The sequence below is a fragment of the Sphaerodactylus townsendi genome, linkage group LG16 (genome assembly GCF_021028975.2).
Source record: "Sphaerodactylus townsendi isolate TG3544 linkage group LG16, MPM_Stown_v2.3, whole genome shotgun sequence".
NCBI classification, from domain to species: domain Eukaryota; kingdom Metazoa; phylum Chordata; class Lepidosauria; order Squamata; family Sphaerodactylidae; genus Sphaerodactylus; species Sphaerodactylus townsendi.
This window is the reverse complement of record NC_059440.1, coordinates 15,230,618-15,247,854: the sequence shown is the minus strand read 5'-3', so window position 1 is coordinate 15,247,854 and position 17,237 is coordinate 15,230,618. Positions and strand designations below refer to the sequence as shown.

Genomic DNA, 17,237 nt, shown 5'->3' with positions numbered 1-17,237 from the left:
GAACAGGACCAGCTCCCTGCACAATCTCGGTGCAAGAACCTACGAAGCTGACTGCTACCAAGTCAGAGCACTCGCCCTTCCACTGCTTGCTCTGGGCTGACTGCAAGCTCTCCAGGGACTCGAGCAGAGAAAGGCCTTTCCCATCACCTCCCGTACGAGATCTCTGAAAATGACCTGGACGAAGCAAGAGTCTGGGACTATGGGCGTGCAAAGCACGAAAAGATCATCTCACAAGATTTGAACCCTACATACCTCATAAAATTCCCCAGTACAGTTTTCCACAGCGTATCTGAGGTGGTCACAATCCACAAAAGTTCATACAGAAATCAATTATGTTTGTCTTTATTTCATTCATTCATTCATTCATTCATTCATTCATTCATTCATTCATTCATTTATTTCCTGCCCTTCCCAATAAGGCTCAGGGCGGCAAACATCAATATAAAATCAGTTAAAACAATACTAAAACCGGCGTAAACAACAGCCACACCAGTTAAAACTTTAAGCAACAGAAACAACAAAGGTGCCACTAGAGCAGGGGTGTCCAACTCTGGCAACCCAGATGTTCATGGACTATGATTCCCATCTGCCAATTGGCCATGCTGGCAGGGACTGATGGGAATTGTAGTCCGTGAACATCAGGGGTGCCAGAGTTGGACACCCATGCACTAGAGCTTTGTTCTTTCATGCAGAGTAGGTGCCTACCAGGAAGCCGCAACCTTGCCCGCTAAGGCACAGCGCACAGGTAAAGCCACCTGGCTTTTCCTGGCATTGCAGCTCAGCAGGGACGGCCCACCTCTTTTTCGGGTTTCTTATCACATCTTTTGGTTTCACGTCTCGGCAGCGCTCTTCGCCCTCGGATCTCTCTTTCCATCTCCTAAGATGTGATTGGCCTTTCCCATTCCAACCCACATGGATGGCAGAAAAGCGTCACAGGTACATAGGCCAGATCAAAGGGGGGGGGGGGAGGCAAGCAAGTCAGAGCACCTGAAGCAGAAGGCCAAGATTCTCCCGCTCCACACCCCTGGCCACAAAGCACTCGAGTCATGGCTTCTTAATATTTATTTATTTATTTCCTCATTATGTTTTCATGCCGACCTCCAGCCCTTGCGGCTCCCATTAGATAAAAGTACAATAACATGGAAGGTTGCAACCATCAAAATGCCCTAATTCTAAAACCAGATGGTGACAAAAAATCTCTTTTTTTAATGGCATGATCTTATTGTTTATAACAGTGGGTTGAAGGGGCGGGAGGGAGGCCGTTAGATGGTAAACTGTCGCTGCCTCAGCCATTAGCCTGGCGGAACAACTCTGCCTTGCAGGCTCTGCAGAAATTTATGAGGTCCTGCATCTCATCAGACACGAGCGTTCCACCAGGCGGGGGCCAGGATAGACACAGAATCCCGGTTTAGATAAAGCAAACTCACTGCGAAAACACCCATGGACTAAAGGAATCTTCACACATTTGGATGCAATGCTGTGTATCACCTGTGTCTACAGTCAACATAAACCACGTGGCTTTCGCAGGCATACGAATCTGCCAACGTGCAGGAACCCATGTCTGAAAAATCTGGCTCGTGGATTAAAAAAGGAGCAGCAGTGGCGTAGCGGTTAAGAGCAGGTGCACTCTAATCTGGACGAACCGGGTTTGATTCCCCGCTCCGCCGCCTGAGCTGTGGAGGCCTATCTGGGGAATTCAGATTAGCCTGTACACTCCAACGCATGGCAGCTGGGTGACCTTGGGCTAGTCACAGTTCTTCGGAGCTCTCTCAGCCCCACCTACCTCACAGGGTGTTTGTTGTGAAGGGGGAAGGGAAAAGAGTTTGTACGCCCCTTTGAGTCTCCTATAGGAGAGAAAGGGGGATATAAATCCAACTCTTCTAGATACTCATGATGTCCTCCGATTACCCAATCTGGTTGGAGTGTTGGACGAAGGCCTGGGAAACCCAGGTTCGACTCCCCACTCTACAATGGAATATTGCTAGGTGACCTTGGGGCAGTCACACACTCCCAGCCTACCCCACCTTACAGGGTATTGTGTGGAAAAATGAAAAAGAGAATATCGTGTGCTTGCTTTGGGTTCCCCCTGGGGATAGAGGTGAAATATAAATGAATAAATCTGCTTGATGCAGGAAACAACCAGGGCTTCCTGCAACAACTGTAATTTGCAGGGCTGCCTGAAAAGCGAGGGAGTTACTAGCGCTTGGAATCCAACTTCAATTAGGAAGCTACTAGATGGCCAGGGGGGTTGGGGGGGGGCACTGTCTCTCCCGTAGTAAGTTCCCCACCCCACTTCCTACCCAAATAATCCATTGTCTTCCACAAGGTTGTAAATCACCCGGAGCATTCCAGGAAAGGCCGATGAAAAAATTCTAATAAATAAATAAAATAAGTGAAGGGGCCTCCAAGTTCAGGCACCACATATACAGATGTCAGGTCAGCGGCCTGTGAAGAAATTGTTTTATTGCTGGAATTGCACTTTTGAGATGCTGGGAATTGTCTTCATTGTATTTTCTGATAGAAGTCATATTTTAGCTGGGGTCATCTTGTCGTGGAGTTGGTTATTGCTGTAACCAACTGAGGAATTCGAGCAGGGTAAAAAAGGTGGGCTATGGACAGCGTTCAAATATAATCAGATAAACGTGGGATTGCTGTAAAGATTCGCAAATTAAGCTACATGGAGAAGACGACCATGACTTTGGATTTATATCCCGCTTTTCTCAACCACAAGGAGCCTCGAATCAGCTTACCAACTTCCCTTCCTCTCCCCACAACAGACACCTTGTGAGGTAGGTGGGGCTGACAGGTAGGTGGGTTCAGACAGAGCAGCTCCAGGGCACCCAGCAGGCTTCAAGTGGAGGAGTGGGGAAACAAAACTGGTTCACCAGATTAGTTTGTTTCTCATGTGGAGGAGCGGGGAATCAAACCTTGGTCTCCACATTAAACCACACCTGCTCCTAACCACTACACCACTTGGAACGTTCAAGGAAAGGCATTAAATACATCTTCAAGTACTATAACATTAGGAAAAAAGGAAACTGGGTCAACTCCAGAAGGGAACCCACAGCCTCAGTTGGCAAGGCCTGAGCAAGGCTGTTCATGATGGGATGTTTTGGAGGACACCCATTCACAGGGTTGCCATGAGTCAGAAGAGACTTTACGCACAGGTGTCAAACTCGCGGCCCTCCAGATGTTATGGACTACAGTTTCCATCATCCCCTGCCAGCATCATGCTGGTAGGGGATGATGGGGACTGTAGTCCATAACATCTGAAGGGCCGCGAGTTTGACACCAATGCATAAGGTACACACACACATTATTTTCTCGCTTTCCCCTCCGGGGATAGGGCGGTATAGCAAGTTTAATAAATAATAATAATAATAATAACTCTAGGCAGAATTGCCACAAAATATTCCCAGGAAAATGTTATGCCTTGTCACCATCCACTTGAGAGCCACCGTGGTGTAGTGGTTAAGAGCAGGTGGAGAACCGGGTTTGATTCCCCACTCCTCCACTTGAGTGGCAGAGGCTTATCTGGTGAACCAGTTGTGTTTCCACATTCCTACATTCCTGCTAGGTGACACTGGGTTAGTCACAGTTCTCTCAGAACTCTCTCAGCTCCACCTACCTCACAAGATGTGTGTTTTGGGGGGAGGAAGGGAAAGGAGTTTGTAAGCCACCCTGAGTCTCCTTACAAGAGAGAAAGGTGGGGTATAAATCCAAACTCCTTTTCTCCTTCTTCGCTTCTGTTGCGACAGATACCTTTACTGCATTGAAGGGAAAATCACAAATTCCAGGACAATCCCTCCCATGATAATTGCTTTTATTCCAAGAGGAATAAGACATGATCCAGACATTTCTTGTTCCAAGGGTACTGTGGGAATGCTACTCTTACTTACACACACACACACACACACAGGCTTTTATTTACTTACAATATTTATGTTACTGCCTTTCAGCAGATTACCCTCAGAACCGTTTAACTTGCGGGTGAAGATATTAATAATAATGTAATACTTCAAAATGATCTTATTCAGACAAGATGTGAAGGATCCCACCTGTTTCCAATTAGAAGCTGGGAACACTCAAGAAATCTGCACATTGAGAAGTTTTCCATAGGCCTTTTAACTCTATTTTTACCGTGTGTGGGAGTGCGAGAGAACAAGGGTGAATTTAAAAGCGAGCGGAGGAGATAATATCACCTGTTTTTGCTCCAGAATGTTCACCGGGGGGGGGGGGGGGCCAAAACACAGTGATCAAGACCAAAGCTTTGCATTCAGAGGGCTCCAAAACCCACTTGTTAACTGCACTTCTAGCTAAAGATCTCACTAAGTGAATTTTGGGAGTGTTCCACAGTCTGAGACCTTACAGGCACGAGCTGGAAGAGACTACAGTGGGCCAGAAGAGTTAACAGTTAACAGTAAAGGAGCTTGATATGTTCAAAATGCCCAAAACATCCTCAGAGAGGCCACCCTATTGCTATCTCAGTGAACAAATTGAAACATCAAGTTACCTCTTAGCAGCGACCAAAGAAACTGATGTTCCAGCCAGGCTGGCTGTAGGCCAAATTAAAAATGGCAACCATCCATTGACACAGGCTTCTCCACAGAAGCCAAGACAGGTGGGTAAAGATTAAGCATTACACCAGCCACATGTAAGCAAGTAAAAAATCATTATCGCATAGCAAGACAGCAGCAGCCAGGGGCGGGGCCGTGAACATAAAGGTGTAGGTATGTCAATCCACCTGGATGGCATGCATTCTTTCTGTGCCAGCACCAGCATGAAGCTATCCTAAGCGTTCTGAAGGAACACGGAGGAACAAGTATGTATATGAGAGCCAGTGTGGTGTAGTGGTTAAGAGCGATTCTAATCTGGAGAACCGGGTTCGGTTCCTTACTCCTCCACGCTGAAGCCTGCTGGGTGACCTTGCGCCAGCCATAGTTCTCGCCGAGCTCTCTCAACCCAGGCAGAGGCAGGCCATGGCAAACCACCTCCAAATGCCTCTTGCCTTGAAAAACCCCAAGGGGTCACCGAAAGTCGACTGCGACTCGATGGCTCTCTGCACGCACACTCACACAGACAGACAAGCAGACCGCAGGCCAGACGCTCTTCCTGACAGATTCATTCCCCCCCCCCCCACCTTGGGGAACAGCCAGTCAGGGTCTAGCTGCAGTGATATGAGAAGCTTTGGAGCCACGCTTCTCTCTGCTGTCTAGGTATTTAAAAGCCAGGCTCATCACCGTGGCATTTGTGTGCCTCCAGGGTTCCGCCCGCACTACAAAGTTTATTATTAATCCAATGACTACCCCCTTCAACTGTGATTAAACATGATTTGGCAACCGGTTACCGTGTCAGCGGCGTTCAATACCTAATTTAGAAAGTGCCATTGTCCTATAGCAGGGCTGACCACTCGCTCAAGAGCTCGGCTCTCATTTCTCAAGCGAAGGGGAGCTCCTCCAACTCTAAATCTGTGTTTTATATACAAGCAGGTTCCCAAATAACTCGTTCCACCAGCTCCTCCTGCTATGCCTTTGACACTACAGAACACTAGAAATATCCTCTTTACAGAACAGAGAAGTCGCAGGTCAGCAAGGCCCCTCTGGTTTTATTACTATGTAATACTAAGAGTGCTGACCCTGAAAAATGCTGCTCCTTCTGAGCAACTAGTTGTGAAGACCACACCACGCTACACAACACACACACACACACACACACAATCTCTTTTCCAGCTCTATGAATTCAAGTGTTATAAAGACAAACCAAGCAAAGCAGCAACTAACTTATTCAACCTGCAATGAAGTCAAACAACTCCTAGGGATAAAAATAAAATGAGTGAATTTAACAGTTTTATTCAGAACAAGCAGGCAGGGTGAGCAAACTGTGATAAAGTGAACTGCAAGGTTTGCTTTCAAGATGCGAGGCCCCTGGAGAAAATCCACATTCAGCCAATAAGTTCACAGGACAGGCCTTGCGCTACCTATACAGTGTTTCACTTAAAGATGTTAGTAAATTGTAAATTCCTCCGCCGCAGAACAAAGCATGCCGGACCTTCTTTGTTGTAGAATGCTCCGCCTGGCTCCTAGTGCCTACCTAGCCCTGCTCCCCCCATCCATCTGAAAGTCATCCAATGAACTATAATTGCTCTTGTATCAAAGTACCATGTTCAAGAATGCACAAAATCATGGTTTTGACAAAGGCAGCATGCAAAAATGAACGATAATTCTCATATTCATTCGGGACTATATTTAAATGCGGAGGTGTACAATTTTCTCACCCGCTGTACTTCAACTGACTGAGCTAACATCTTTATGTGAAAAAAAGAGTATAACCAACATTTAAAAGATACTGGAAAACAAAAGAGCTTTGAAGCCATGTCCTGTGCCTATAACAGATAAAGGTAAAGTTTCCCCTTCAGTCATGTTCGTCCCTGGGGTACCACTGCGAGCAGTGATTTCATAGGCAAGCCGTTTTTGTGGGGTAGTTTGCCATTGCTTTCCCCGGCTATTCTTTACCCGCTAGCGATGTGCTAGGTACTCATTTACCGACCAAGGAATGGATGGATGGCTGAGTTGACCATGAGCCAGCTGCCAGGATATCTGACCCACACGGGGCTCAAACTCCTGCCCGTGTGAATGGCAGTGCAAGCACTTAACCACTACGCCACGGGGCTCCTCTATAGTAGATACGTATATATTATTTTATTCAGCAAAGAACTTGGATTTAAGGACCCAATCCAGATCCGAAGAGTGCCATTCTATACATTCCTCCATGGGAGCAAATTTCATTGAGCCAGTAAACTCAATGGAATTACTTCTCAGCAAACATGCACACATAAGCAGTACTACACATCCCCCAGATCAGTCTATAATAAGCGAGGACTAATGTCAGAGAGAGGAGAAGATACTGAGAAGCACGATTTCCAATTTCCAAGGGGTAATCCAGGGATGGTGTGACATACACTGGCAATACAACAAAAAAGAGCTCGTAGGCACAAATTAGTTTTTAGCACGCACATTAAATAGCTGCAAAAAAAGAAGAGTAGATGAATGTTAAGATATAAACCTCCTTATGTATAGGACTGAACCAGACAAACTATGGAATTAATCAGTATGATGACAGGGTGGTGTAGCAGTTAGGAGCAGATGGACTCTAATCCGGAGAACGAGGTTAGATTCTCCACTTCTTCGCGCGAGAGGCGGACTCTTATCTGGTGAACTGGATTTGTTTCCCTGCTCCTACACATGAAGCCTGCTGGGTGACCTTGGGCTAGTCACAGTTCTTCGGAGCTCTCTCGGCCCCATCTACCTCGCAAGGTGTGTGTTGTGGGGAGAGGAAGAGAAGGAGCTCGTAAGTTGCCTTGAGCCTCCTTACAGGAGAGAAAGGTGGGGTTTAAATCCAAACTAATCTTCGTTAGCAGTTTAGGGAAATAACAGCGGATTTTGCTGAAGTCCTTCCAGGTTCCCAGGACTGAGGGGCTGGTGACCCCCAAAGCACAGCCCATCCACAATGAACGGCTGCTCACGAGCAATGTGATATGGCTCTGGTGAACATCCAGGTGCTCAGAACAGCAACCTGGCATCTTGGCAGGCCTAAAAGTTTAATTGGGGAGCAGGGGAGGAAGAGGGGGCAAGCATCTGGCACAAAACTTTTGAGAACTTCTGGAATGGCTGCCTCATTAGCGAGCCTTTACTGTTTCGAAAGCCCCACCCGGCTTAATTCCCATCACAATGATAAGCTCATGAAATGGTGAGTAAATAAGGATGTGTCAGTCCCACACAGTGTTCTTGGCTTTTTAAAAATTCACACTGATACGATCTCCGGTGTAGGACTGAGGAGCCTGGAGCTGTATATTACGATGCAAGAGAAGCCAAGGAGAGGAAAATCTGGCACCGGCTGTCAGGTATCCGAAAGGGCAGTTAGCAGCAGAGTGATCACCGGGCCCTTCCCTTTTCTTCAAGCAGCAGAAAAGTTCCGTCTGAACACCCGGGTCTCCCAGAAGAATACAATGAGGACCCGGGCACCAGCAGGTTAGAACTGTACGGTCTCACAGTTAAGAGCCCCCGGGAAATTTCTACCTGACAGAGCACAAGTGGAAGTCTGTTACTCATAAACTATCTGATATTCTACAGAGGAGGTAAGGAAAGTGTGGACGGCAGCCACGCTGGACTGCTCCCTGCCCCTGTAAGAGTACTCCAATTGCAAAAAAGAAAAGAGATGATTCAGACCAACCCACCACACATACCAATATCCAATTCCAGCTATGTTTCCCCCTGCAAGTTCTCCCAGTCCGTACAAAAAAAGCAGACACCAAGTCGCAGGACTTGAGAGCGCAAGACATTTAACTGAAAGCAAAGGGGTTGTTTCCAAACGGGGCTACCTCTAAGGAGGCCCTGCAAACTGGAGTCTGGCCAGTGTGGTACAGAGATGAAGTGTCAGTCTAGGATCAGAGAGGCCCGGGTTCAAATGTGAACTCTGCTACGGAAGCTTGCTGAGCAGAGGCGTTCCAGGGGTAAATGGCGCCCGGAGACAAGTTGTCTCCAGGACGCCCCCAGCCTCTGGCCCCCCTCTGCCCCTGATGCCCCCAGGCTCCACCCCCACTGCCCTCGACCCCGCCCATGTCACCATGGACATGGGAAAGGTCTAGGGTGCCCACCTCCCCCCCAGACTCCCCCTGCCAGCTGGGAGCCCAGCTGGCAGGGGGGGAGGAAGGGAGGGGGGTGTCCAGGATGGGATTGAGGGTGCTTGGAGGCAAGTCCTGCTGCCTCATCGTTTTTGTGTGCCTTGGACGGAGTCGAGGCACCCGAAAACAAGGAGATAGCAGGACTTCCTGGTCACGTGGGGGGCTGATTTTGCGCCCCCATGTGACCAGAAGAGTGGCGCCCGGGGACAAGGGGTACCCCTTGTCCCTAGGCAGATACGCCACTGTTGCTGAGTAATCTTGGGCCAGTCGCACACTCTCAGCCTAACCTACTTTACAGGGCTGTCGTGAGGATAAAATGAAGGAAAAGAGAGTAACGCAAGCAGCTTTGGGTCCCCGTTAGGGACAGAGAGGGGGTATAAATACATAAACAAGGCAAAATATGCTCACGTTGGTAGTGGCTACAGATTACAATTACCCTCGGCAGAGAAGCCCCCATTTTAGTCACCCCTTTGCCCTGGGATCCCTGGAAGGAACCCAGAACTGGCACACTCCCCCTATGTTGCTTGAGCAGAGAGATGGGCTCCCCTGAAGTTTTGGTAGGGAAAAGAGGGGCGAGAGAGAGCAGGCGAAAACAGCAGCAGCGGGGGGGGGGGGGAAAGGGACTAATGCCACTGATTTCCTCCTTCATTTCTGAACTTTTTAGGCAATATTGCTATGAGATGATGGCAGTAGGCAAAGAAAGGCCTAATCCAGAGAGACAGCGTGGCGTCACAGTTAAGAGTGGTGGCCTCTAATCTGGAGAACTGAGTTTGATTCCCCACTCCTCCACACGAAGCCTGCATGGTGACCTTGGGCCAGTCACCGTTCTCTCAGAACTCTCTCAACCCCACCTATTTCACAAGGTGTCTGTTGTGAAGAAGAGAAGGGAAGGCGATCGTCCAGCTGCCCCGTCCACATCGCGACTTTCCAGATCGCGGTTTTGGTATATTGTGGGCTGGCCTGAGAAAGTACTGTAAATGGGAATTTGAATGACATGACTTAATGAAATAAGCAACGACACAATTTTACAATTTGTAGCAAAAGAACAGCAGTTCAAAGCATGTTCACGGCACTCTCTCACATGACGTCTTGTGATGATCTCGCAGTGATTTGTGCGTCTGAAGTTTTACGCCGGTTTCCAGCCCACGGGGGCGCCACACCCCAAACCCCCGCAATGCGGAAGGGACAACTATAAGTCACTTAAAGAGATCCCTTAAAGATAGACAAAAGCAGGGTATCAAAACCAACTTCTTCTGGAAGGGCAGACGTAGCATGTGTAGCATTTTAGGGGACCAAAAGCCACAACAGTTGTGTGAACGGTTGTGTATAAGCAGCGCCTTGTGCAGACAGTGGTAATTACGATTGTACTCGTACAGTGTTCTACAACTCTGCCTTCTCTATAGGTAGAAGAACAGCTGCACACCATCTTCACAGCAAGACAGCCAATTAACACACAGCCTGGGTATACAAAACCGTGAAAGACAGCAACCATTTCATGTAGAAAATGCAATAATCAAACAGAACTCCCAGCCAGTATTGCCAGAAGGCTTAAATGAGAAATCTAGCCCTCCTGAAAACAGGGTCACATTAAGTTTGACAAAAACAAGATTGAAGTTTACACAAATGTGCCAAAGCCCAGTTTTTACAGTAGGCACCGGAATTAAGCTGAGCTATTTTTTGCTAAGCAGGAACAAAAACACTCCATCAAGCTGACGTTTGGTAGCATTCTTTCCTACTCCAGCATTTCATTTACATCAAGGTTACCCTTTTTGGATGATCACTTGTATTCGATAAACAAGGTTTCACACTTTCCCCCCCTCCCCTCCCCTCCCAATCCCAACCCCCACCAGAAACATTTCTAGACGCAGATTTCTAGAAGCCCTCCTGCAGTAGCAAACCAAACATTTTGAGATAATTCTCCCAGGATGTGCAAACTTTTCCATTCGGAGCAATTACAACAGGCGCAGGCAAAAGCCAGCTCGAGCTACAATTAAAGTTGTCAGACCATGTTTAACTACGTCTAAATCTAATCCATTTTATTTTACACAATTCTCCATCTGGATCTCATTTCCTGAATTCCTGTAGGCATTTCTAGGTCACCATTAAGAACCCTTTCAAGTTACGAAAGTTCAGCCAAGTCTACCTTAATCTAAAACCTTAAAAAATAACCAAAAATAAAATAAAAGGAAAAGAGAATAAAAGAGAGTACAGTAAGGACATAATTCTTTACCCTCTCGCCTATTCCACCTGGAAGCCACTCGGCACCAGCGTTTTCCCCCTTAGAGCCAGATTGCTATTATAGAACTGTGCATCTTTCACCTTCTCAGTTCCTGGGGGACACCAAAGCATCCCCACGCAGCTGCCCGGAGGAAGTCCTCTCCCCCTCTTAAGACTTCTCACAGGAATACACACCCTTCACCTTTAACTCCACTTCAGCTACGCCAAACATCTATGTAAGCATTACTTCCGGGCTCCTTCCAAGCTGCCTGGGTTCTCCACCGCCAACGTGGGCATTGACTGAACAGACTCCTCGGCGGGGGTGAGAGGAAGGGAAGGGAGGGGGGGAGAGAGACCAGTTTTCAAAGCCAAGTTCATTTACATTGCAGGCGTTTAAAGAGGCCGGACGGCTTCCCTGCTTCCAGAACCAACCAACCCATTGACAGACAAGGAATTGCTCCTGTTAATTTGCACACGCTCCCTTGCTATTCAGAGGGCGCCCATTATATTTATACATACGCTCGCGCACACACATGCACAGAGCCACACACCTGAGCTGTTTTATTAAGCAGCACATCTGCAATCTCATCGGGGAAATACACACCCAAACAAGGCAACAACGTTGAGCATGTACACTCTCTCTCCTCTGGAACGGATATTACTTCTGAACACGAAAAGCACATTAAAGAGGAGAGGGAGAGAGAGAGAGACGCACTTCAAGGCGTCCAGAAAAGTCCTCTGAGGACTCTGGGCATTGTTATGGAAATGGGTTCCCTCCCACCACCTCGGGCCAGCCAAAGAGGCCTTGTCACTGACCATGACAGGCACTCAGAGATAAGAAGGCAAGATCACACAACACACACACACACACCATCACAAGGAGGAAATTGGCCAGGGAGGGCTTTTTCCTCCCTCCCACAACCCCTAAGCCCTTGGCATGGTGACAACACATGCAATTAAGGGCACCATACACAGGGGAGGGGCACTTGAGTGTCCCTGCGACTGACCATAGATACCCACCCACCCCCCAACCAGGAATGCTCCCCACATGGCACATAAACACAACCAGAGCCACAATTAGGAGAAACACAGGCACTTAGCAGAAATCATGTGTCTCCCCCTTCCCCCACCCCCTCCCACATAAACACCTTAGAATGGCTAAACCCATCGAAGTCCCCATCACCCTCACACATCCAGCTATGGGGGGGGGGGAGGTATGGTGCAAGCCAAGAGGGGAAGGGACAGCCTGGAGGAAGAAAAGTGTTTGTGGGACACCCCCCACCCACCCATACGCTTAACAAACAGAAAATACACACACACAACTGAAAGGAAGTGCGGGGGGGGGGGACCAGAGGTTGTCCTTGCCCCCCCCCCAAGCTGTGAGAGAGAATTCTAATGGGATATTAAGTGGTATTTTTGTGTTCATAATAACCCCCCTCCCACCCTCCAACCAGGATAAAAGGACTCCAACCAACATTTCAACTCTACTGGGTTGGATGAAGTGAGCTGTTGAAAGTTAATACCCTGAAACTCTTGTTGGTCTAAGGCTGGACACGGGAAGGGTGAGGCTAAAAGGGGGTTTGAATATGTGCCCACGATCTCAGAGTCATGAACATACACATGAATTTGAGGGATGTGGGATACACACAGGTGGTAAAATATGGGAGGGAAGACAGCTGGTGGTATCGGCAGTCCCCTCCCACCCCCCAAAATCCCTGGGGGCTCAATGGCTTTAACAACCACCCCACTGGACAGAGAGGGGAGCATCCCCCCCCCCCCAGATGTGGAGTAGGATGTCAGACCTAGCTCTGAAGGAACCTCAGCAATAAGGGGGCTGAACAGGGACAAGAAGGGCTTCTCTCAAAAAGAGCCCCAAAAGATTCATTTGTCTTTTCAATTTCCCCTATGGCAGGATGGTTGTGGGGTCTTGGCAATTAAGGACTGGTGGGTGGGAGGTCCCTCCCCGACTTAAATCCCCCTTATCACAACACAAGGAGAACGCAGGACTGTCTCTCACAAGGGAAAACTAAGCGGAAACCTTCTGAATGCTTATTTGGACTTTTTTACCGGCTTCTGTGGGACTTACTTCTGAGTAAACACAGCGTGGGGGTGTTTATTCTCTCTCAGCCAGATCCCAATCCCTTTCGGAGAGGGGCCATGGAAATAGAAAAGGGCAGGGGGGGGGGGGAGAATCTCATTGTTTTCCCCCTCCCCCAAAAAGAAACAGAAATAAATGGGGTAGAGAAACATTGCCCTTACAAGAAATTGGGAAGATTAAAGGAGTCCTCCTCTGACCTTGGGTGTATGAAAAATGGGGGGGGGGGGTAGAATATAATATTTGTGAAGTAACTATTTATCCCTCCCTCCCAAATCCCCAAGAATCTGCTTACTAAGGGAATTTGAAACTGAATGGGATAACAAGTCCTCTCCCAACTAATGTAAGGGACAAATAAAAGAGAATGTATGGCAATTTCCTATGGGAAAGATTTACATCCCCCCCCCCCTCCCTTAAGAAACTGGTTGTCAAGGAAGAGCAAAGAAGGTTTCTGGCTAAGCCCCCTCCACAATTATACACAGCATAAAGTATTAAGAACTCTCTCCACAAAATATAGTTATGAAAAAGAGAGGATCGTTTGCGGGGAGGCTAAATCCCTCCAAATCATCTGTTGGGGAGTAAAGTCTCTCGCCCTAAAATAAACACAAACCACAAGGGGACTAAAGCTATTGTTAAATATTTCGTTCCTCCCCCCCACCACTTTCCAGTTACATGTACACAATAAAATGGGGGAGGGGGGAAAGAGAAAGGAGAATTAGGACTTTCCAACTCAGCCCCCCTGCCAGTATGACACTGATGTTTCTGGGGGAGGGGGGAGAGCAAGGAAGGAGATCTGTTAAATCAAACTCCCTTCTCTCCCCTCCCCTTTCCTGTGTCACTATATAAAGTCATGAAAACTTTCCCACGAGCTTTAAAATTGGGGGGGGGGGATGTTGAAAGTCCAAAGGAGCTTATGGCAGGGGAGACGAAAAACATGGCACACGAAGCATACCCACCCCCCACGTTTTCATTTCATATTTCTCCCCTTTAGGAAACTTGGAGAGGGGGCCATGCTTAAAGGGTGTTTGTTCCTGGTGGAAATTGTTTTCAGAGGAAGGGATGGATAAAAGCAAACAAAAACAGAGGCAAGAAAGCCCCCCCCCCCCGCAGCACACATACACACACCTTCTAACCTTTAACATTTTATTTTTCTCCCCTTTTATAAGATTATGGGAACCGTGGGTGGGTGGGGGGTACAAGAAACAGAAATACAAACAGGGAGACCCACGCAAGTTTCCTTCTACACCTTCCCCTTCACGAAAGGAGGGAAGGTGTTAAAAATGGGGGTGGGGGGAGAAATTCTGATGTTTGCAGCTTTTCCATACTTGATAAAATTGGGGTCACTCTTTTTAAAAAACCAAATCTGTTTCAAACTAGTGGGACACTTTTTGAAGAGGGGGGAGGAGTGTGGAGGAATGGCAGCATGTGTAGGGGAAGTGTTTCTGAGGGGGCAGGAGTGAAAAAGAGAGGGACACATTGGGGTGAACCCCCCTATTTCCCTTTACCTTTCAAATTGAGTACACTTTTAAAAGTACTACTGCTCAGGGGTGCCAGACTGTTTTCCCTATGGGGGGGGGGGGGGCAAAGCAGAAAACACATAAGATTGACCTTCTACTTTTTAAAATAAAACTGGGGACACTTTTTAATGGGGGGGGGCTGTGGTGGGGGAGACCGCATTCCCTGGAAGGAGGGACAGAGAAAATGAGCAAAGCCCTATGGAACAAACTCCATAGTCAATTCCCCTTGTACACTTTCTTAACTAAACCGGAGAACACTTTTTCAAAGTGGGGGGGGGGGGCGGGGCGGGATATTGTCGGGCGGAGGAACAGAAAGTACTTCTCTTGTTAAAGTTGGGTGGGGGGAGAGATATGAGAAAACAGCCCAAACACACACAGGACAAACTCCCTAGTCAATTTCTTTTACAAAAAAAAAAAACAAACCTTGTTCATTTCTCTTTTACAGAAAAACCCCTTGTACATTTCTTTTACCCAAAATAAACCTGGAGGATACTCTTAATAGGGGGGGGTGGGGAGTCCTGCGAGGGAGGGGGGTCAGAGGAAGTACTTCTCTTGCTGGGGGGTGGGGAGAGAAAACAGCCAAGACACACACAGGACAAACTCTCTGGTCAATTTCCCTTGTACATTTCTTTCAAAGAATTAATTCCTTTAAAAAAAAAATGATAAACCCGGAGAAGAGTCTTCAAAGGGGGGGGGGAGAGAGTCCTGCGAGGGAGGGGGGCAGAGAAAGTATTTCTCTTGCAAAGGGAAAACAGCGAAGACACACACAGGACAAACTCCCTAGTCAATTTCCCTTGTACATTTCTCTAAGCAAAATAAACCCGGAGAAGACTCTTCAAAGGGGGGGGGGGAGTTCTACTAGGATATTTCCTTCTTAAGCGGGGGGGGGGGGGTAGAAAACAGCAAAGGAAAACACAGGACAGACCACCCCCCCGGAGAGGTCAATTTCCTGGCCAACCTGGGGGGGGGGCACTTTGCAAGAGGAAGGGGGCAGCAGTGCCTAAAGAGGAAAAGGAGGAGGGGGGGGGCTGATGTTCCTTTTTTATTCTTTTTTCCGCCGGGGTGGGGGGAGGCCGGAGACTGTTGTCCGGACTCTTCTTCCCTCCCCCCCCCCTCCATATCCCGGGACAAGCCACCTCGGCGGCGCCATCTTGCCGGGATCGATGAATCGAACAAAGGGGATCAATTTCCGATAGCGGCGACGGCGGCTTATCGATGGGCGGGAGGGAGCGAGCGGAGGCGGGCAGGGCCGGCAGCCGGGCTGGGGGTGGGGGGGGAGAGGAGGAGGAGGAAGAGGAAGAGGAGGGGGAGGAAGAGGAGGAGGGGGAGAGCCGGGGGGGGGTGGGCGGCTGGGGGGGGGGGAGGACTTTGAAAGGTGGGGAGGGGGGCGACCCAGCGAGGGAGGGAGGGAGGGGAGCCCCAAACGGGGATAGGGTGCGAGGAGGAAGAGGGGGGGGTCGGATTTGGGGAGGGGTGGGAGGGGGGGCGAGAGGAGGAAAAAAAGCGCCCGCGGGCGCCCCTGACCTGCAGCTGCTGTAAATCAAAGCGCTTCCAATATTGGAACATCGATCCCACATTGGCCGCCATCTTGAGACATATTGAGGCAGGAGTGAGCGGCGAGAGGGGCTGGCTGGAGAGTGCACGAGAGAGAGCGAGCGAGCGAGCGAGCGAGGGGAGGGAGGGGGAGGAGGATGAGGAGGGAGGGAGGAGGGAGGGAGGAAGAGAGAGGGAGACGGAGGCTGACAGGGCGGGCGGGCGAGAGAGAGGCCGGCCAGGGCGCGACGCAAAACCCGGGCGGGAGCCGCGCTCTCCTGCACGGAATGGAGTTGCTCTGTGGAGGGACGGTGGGAGGGAAAAAGAAGAAGAAGAAGAAAGTGCGCGGGGGGGGGGGGGGGGGGAATGGAGAGCCCGCCTGGCTGACTGGGAACGGGCTGGCAGAGAAACGGGGGGCACTTTGAGGGGGGGGGGGCACTTTGGCCCAAGGGAGCCCAGAAACTTCTCAGGGGGCAGCTATGTGTCTCTGCACAAGCATGTGCGTGCATATAAACATACATTCACACAAGGGCATCATTGTGTGAATGCCACATGGGTGCCCTTTGAAATGCATGTGTAGCATCCATAATCTAAACGTACAGACATGGCCTCCTCGGTGATACTGGCTAATCACACACATGTACACTTTGGCCCAAGGGAGCCCTGAAACTTCTCAGGGGTCCCTTGCAGCAGACACCCGTCTCCCCAGTGATATTGGCTAACCGCGCACATGCACATAAATGCCATCTGGATACTAATCACAACAGTATGGACACACACTGCCTGAGTGCCAGGGCAAACCCTGTGTGCATTATCTACAATTGTGTAGAGTACTTATCTAACAGAAGAAATCCTGGGGCCTAACTTGACTGAATGGGCTGGAAAAGATAAATGGAAATTGAACTGTTTGCTGTTGCGTAAGGATCAAAGAATCTCCAGTAATGTAGCTTGGTTTTGCGTCTTTGTAAATAAATACAGGAAGCAGGTGGATAGGAGACCATCAGTCTGATCAGAGGAATGTTAAACTCAGTTCCATTTTCTATTTTAACTTTTCACTTCTTTGTAAAAATGTGGTCTTTTATGGATTATTTATTACCGGCTGTTACCCGTAAATAAACATTCAAGACAATGTGTCTGAGAGTTCTTATCTGTTCTGTGTAACCATTTGTGTGTAAATAAACATACGTGCACACAA

General features: G+C 48.7%; 1 protein-coding gene across 1 annotated transcript in view; it reads right to left on the bottom strand.

Annotated features, from left to right (window-relative positions):
- The window catches only part of CUX1 (cut like homeobox 1), a 301,887-nt gene extending 285,676 nt beyond the window's left edge, over nucleotides 1–16,211 (bottom strand). Inside the window, exon 1 of the mRNA XM_048518602.1 lies at nucleotides 16,034–16,211. Within this exon, the coding sequence (XP_048374559.1) occupies nucleotides 16,034–16,096 (63 nt within the window). The 5' untranslated portion in view covers nucleotides 16,097–16,211. The remainder of the gene's footprint in view (nucleotides 1–16,033) is intronic.
- Nucleotides 16,212–17,237: the final 1,026 nt, after the last annotated feature.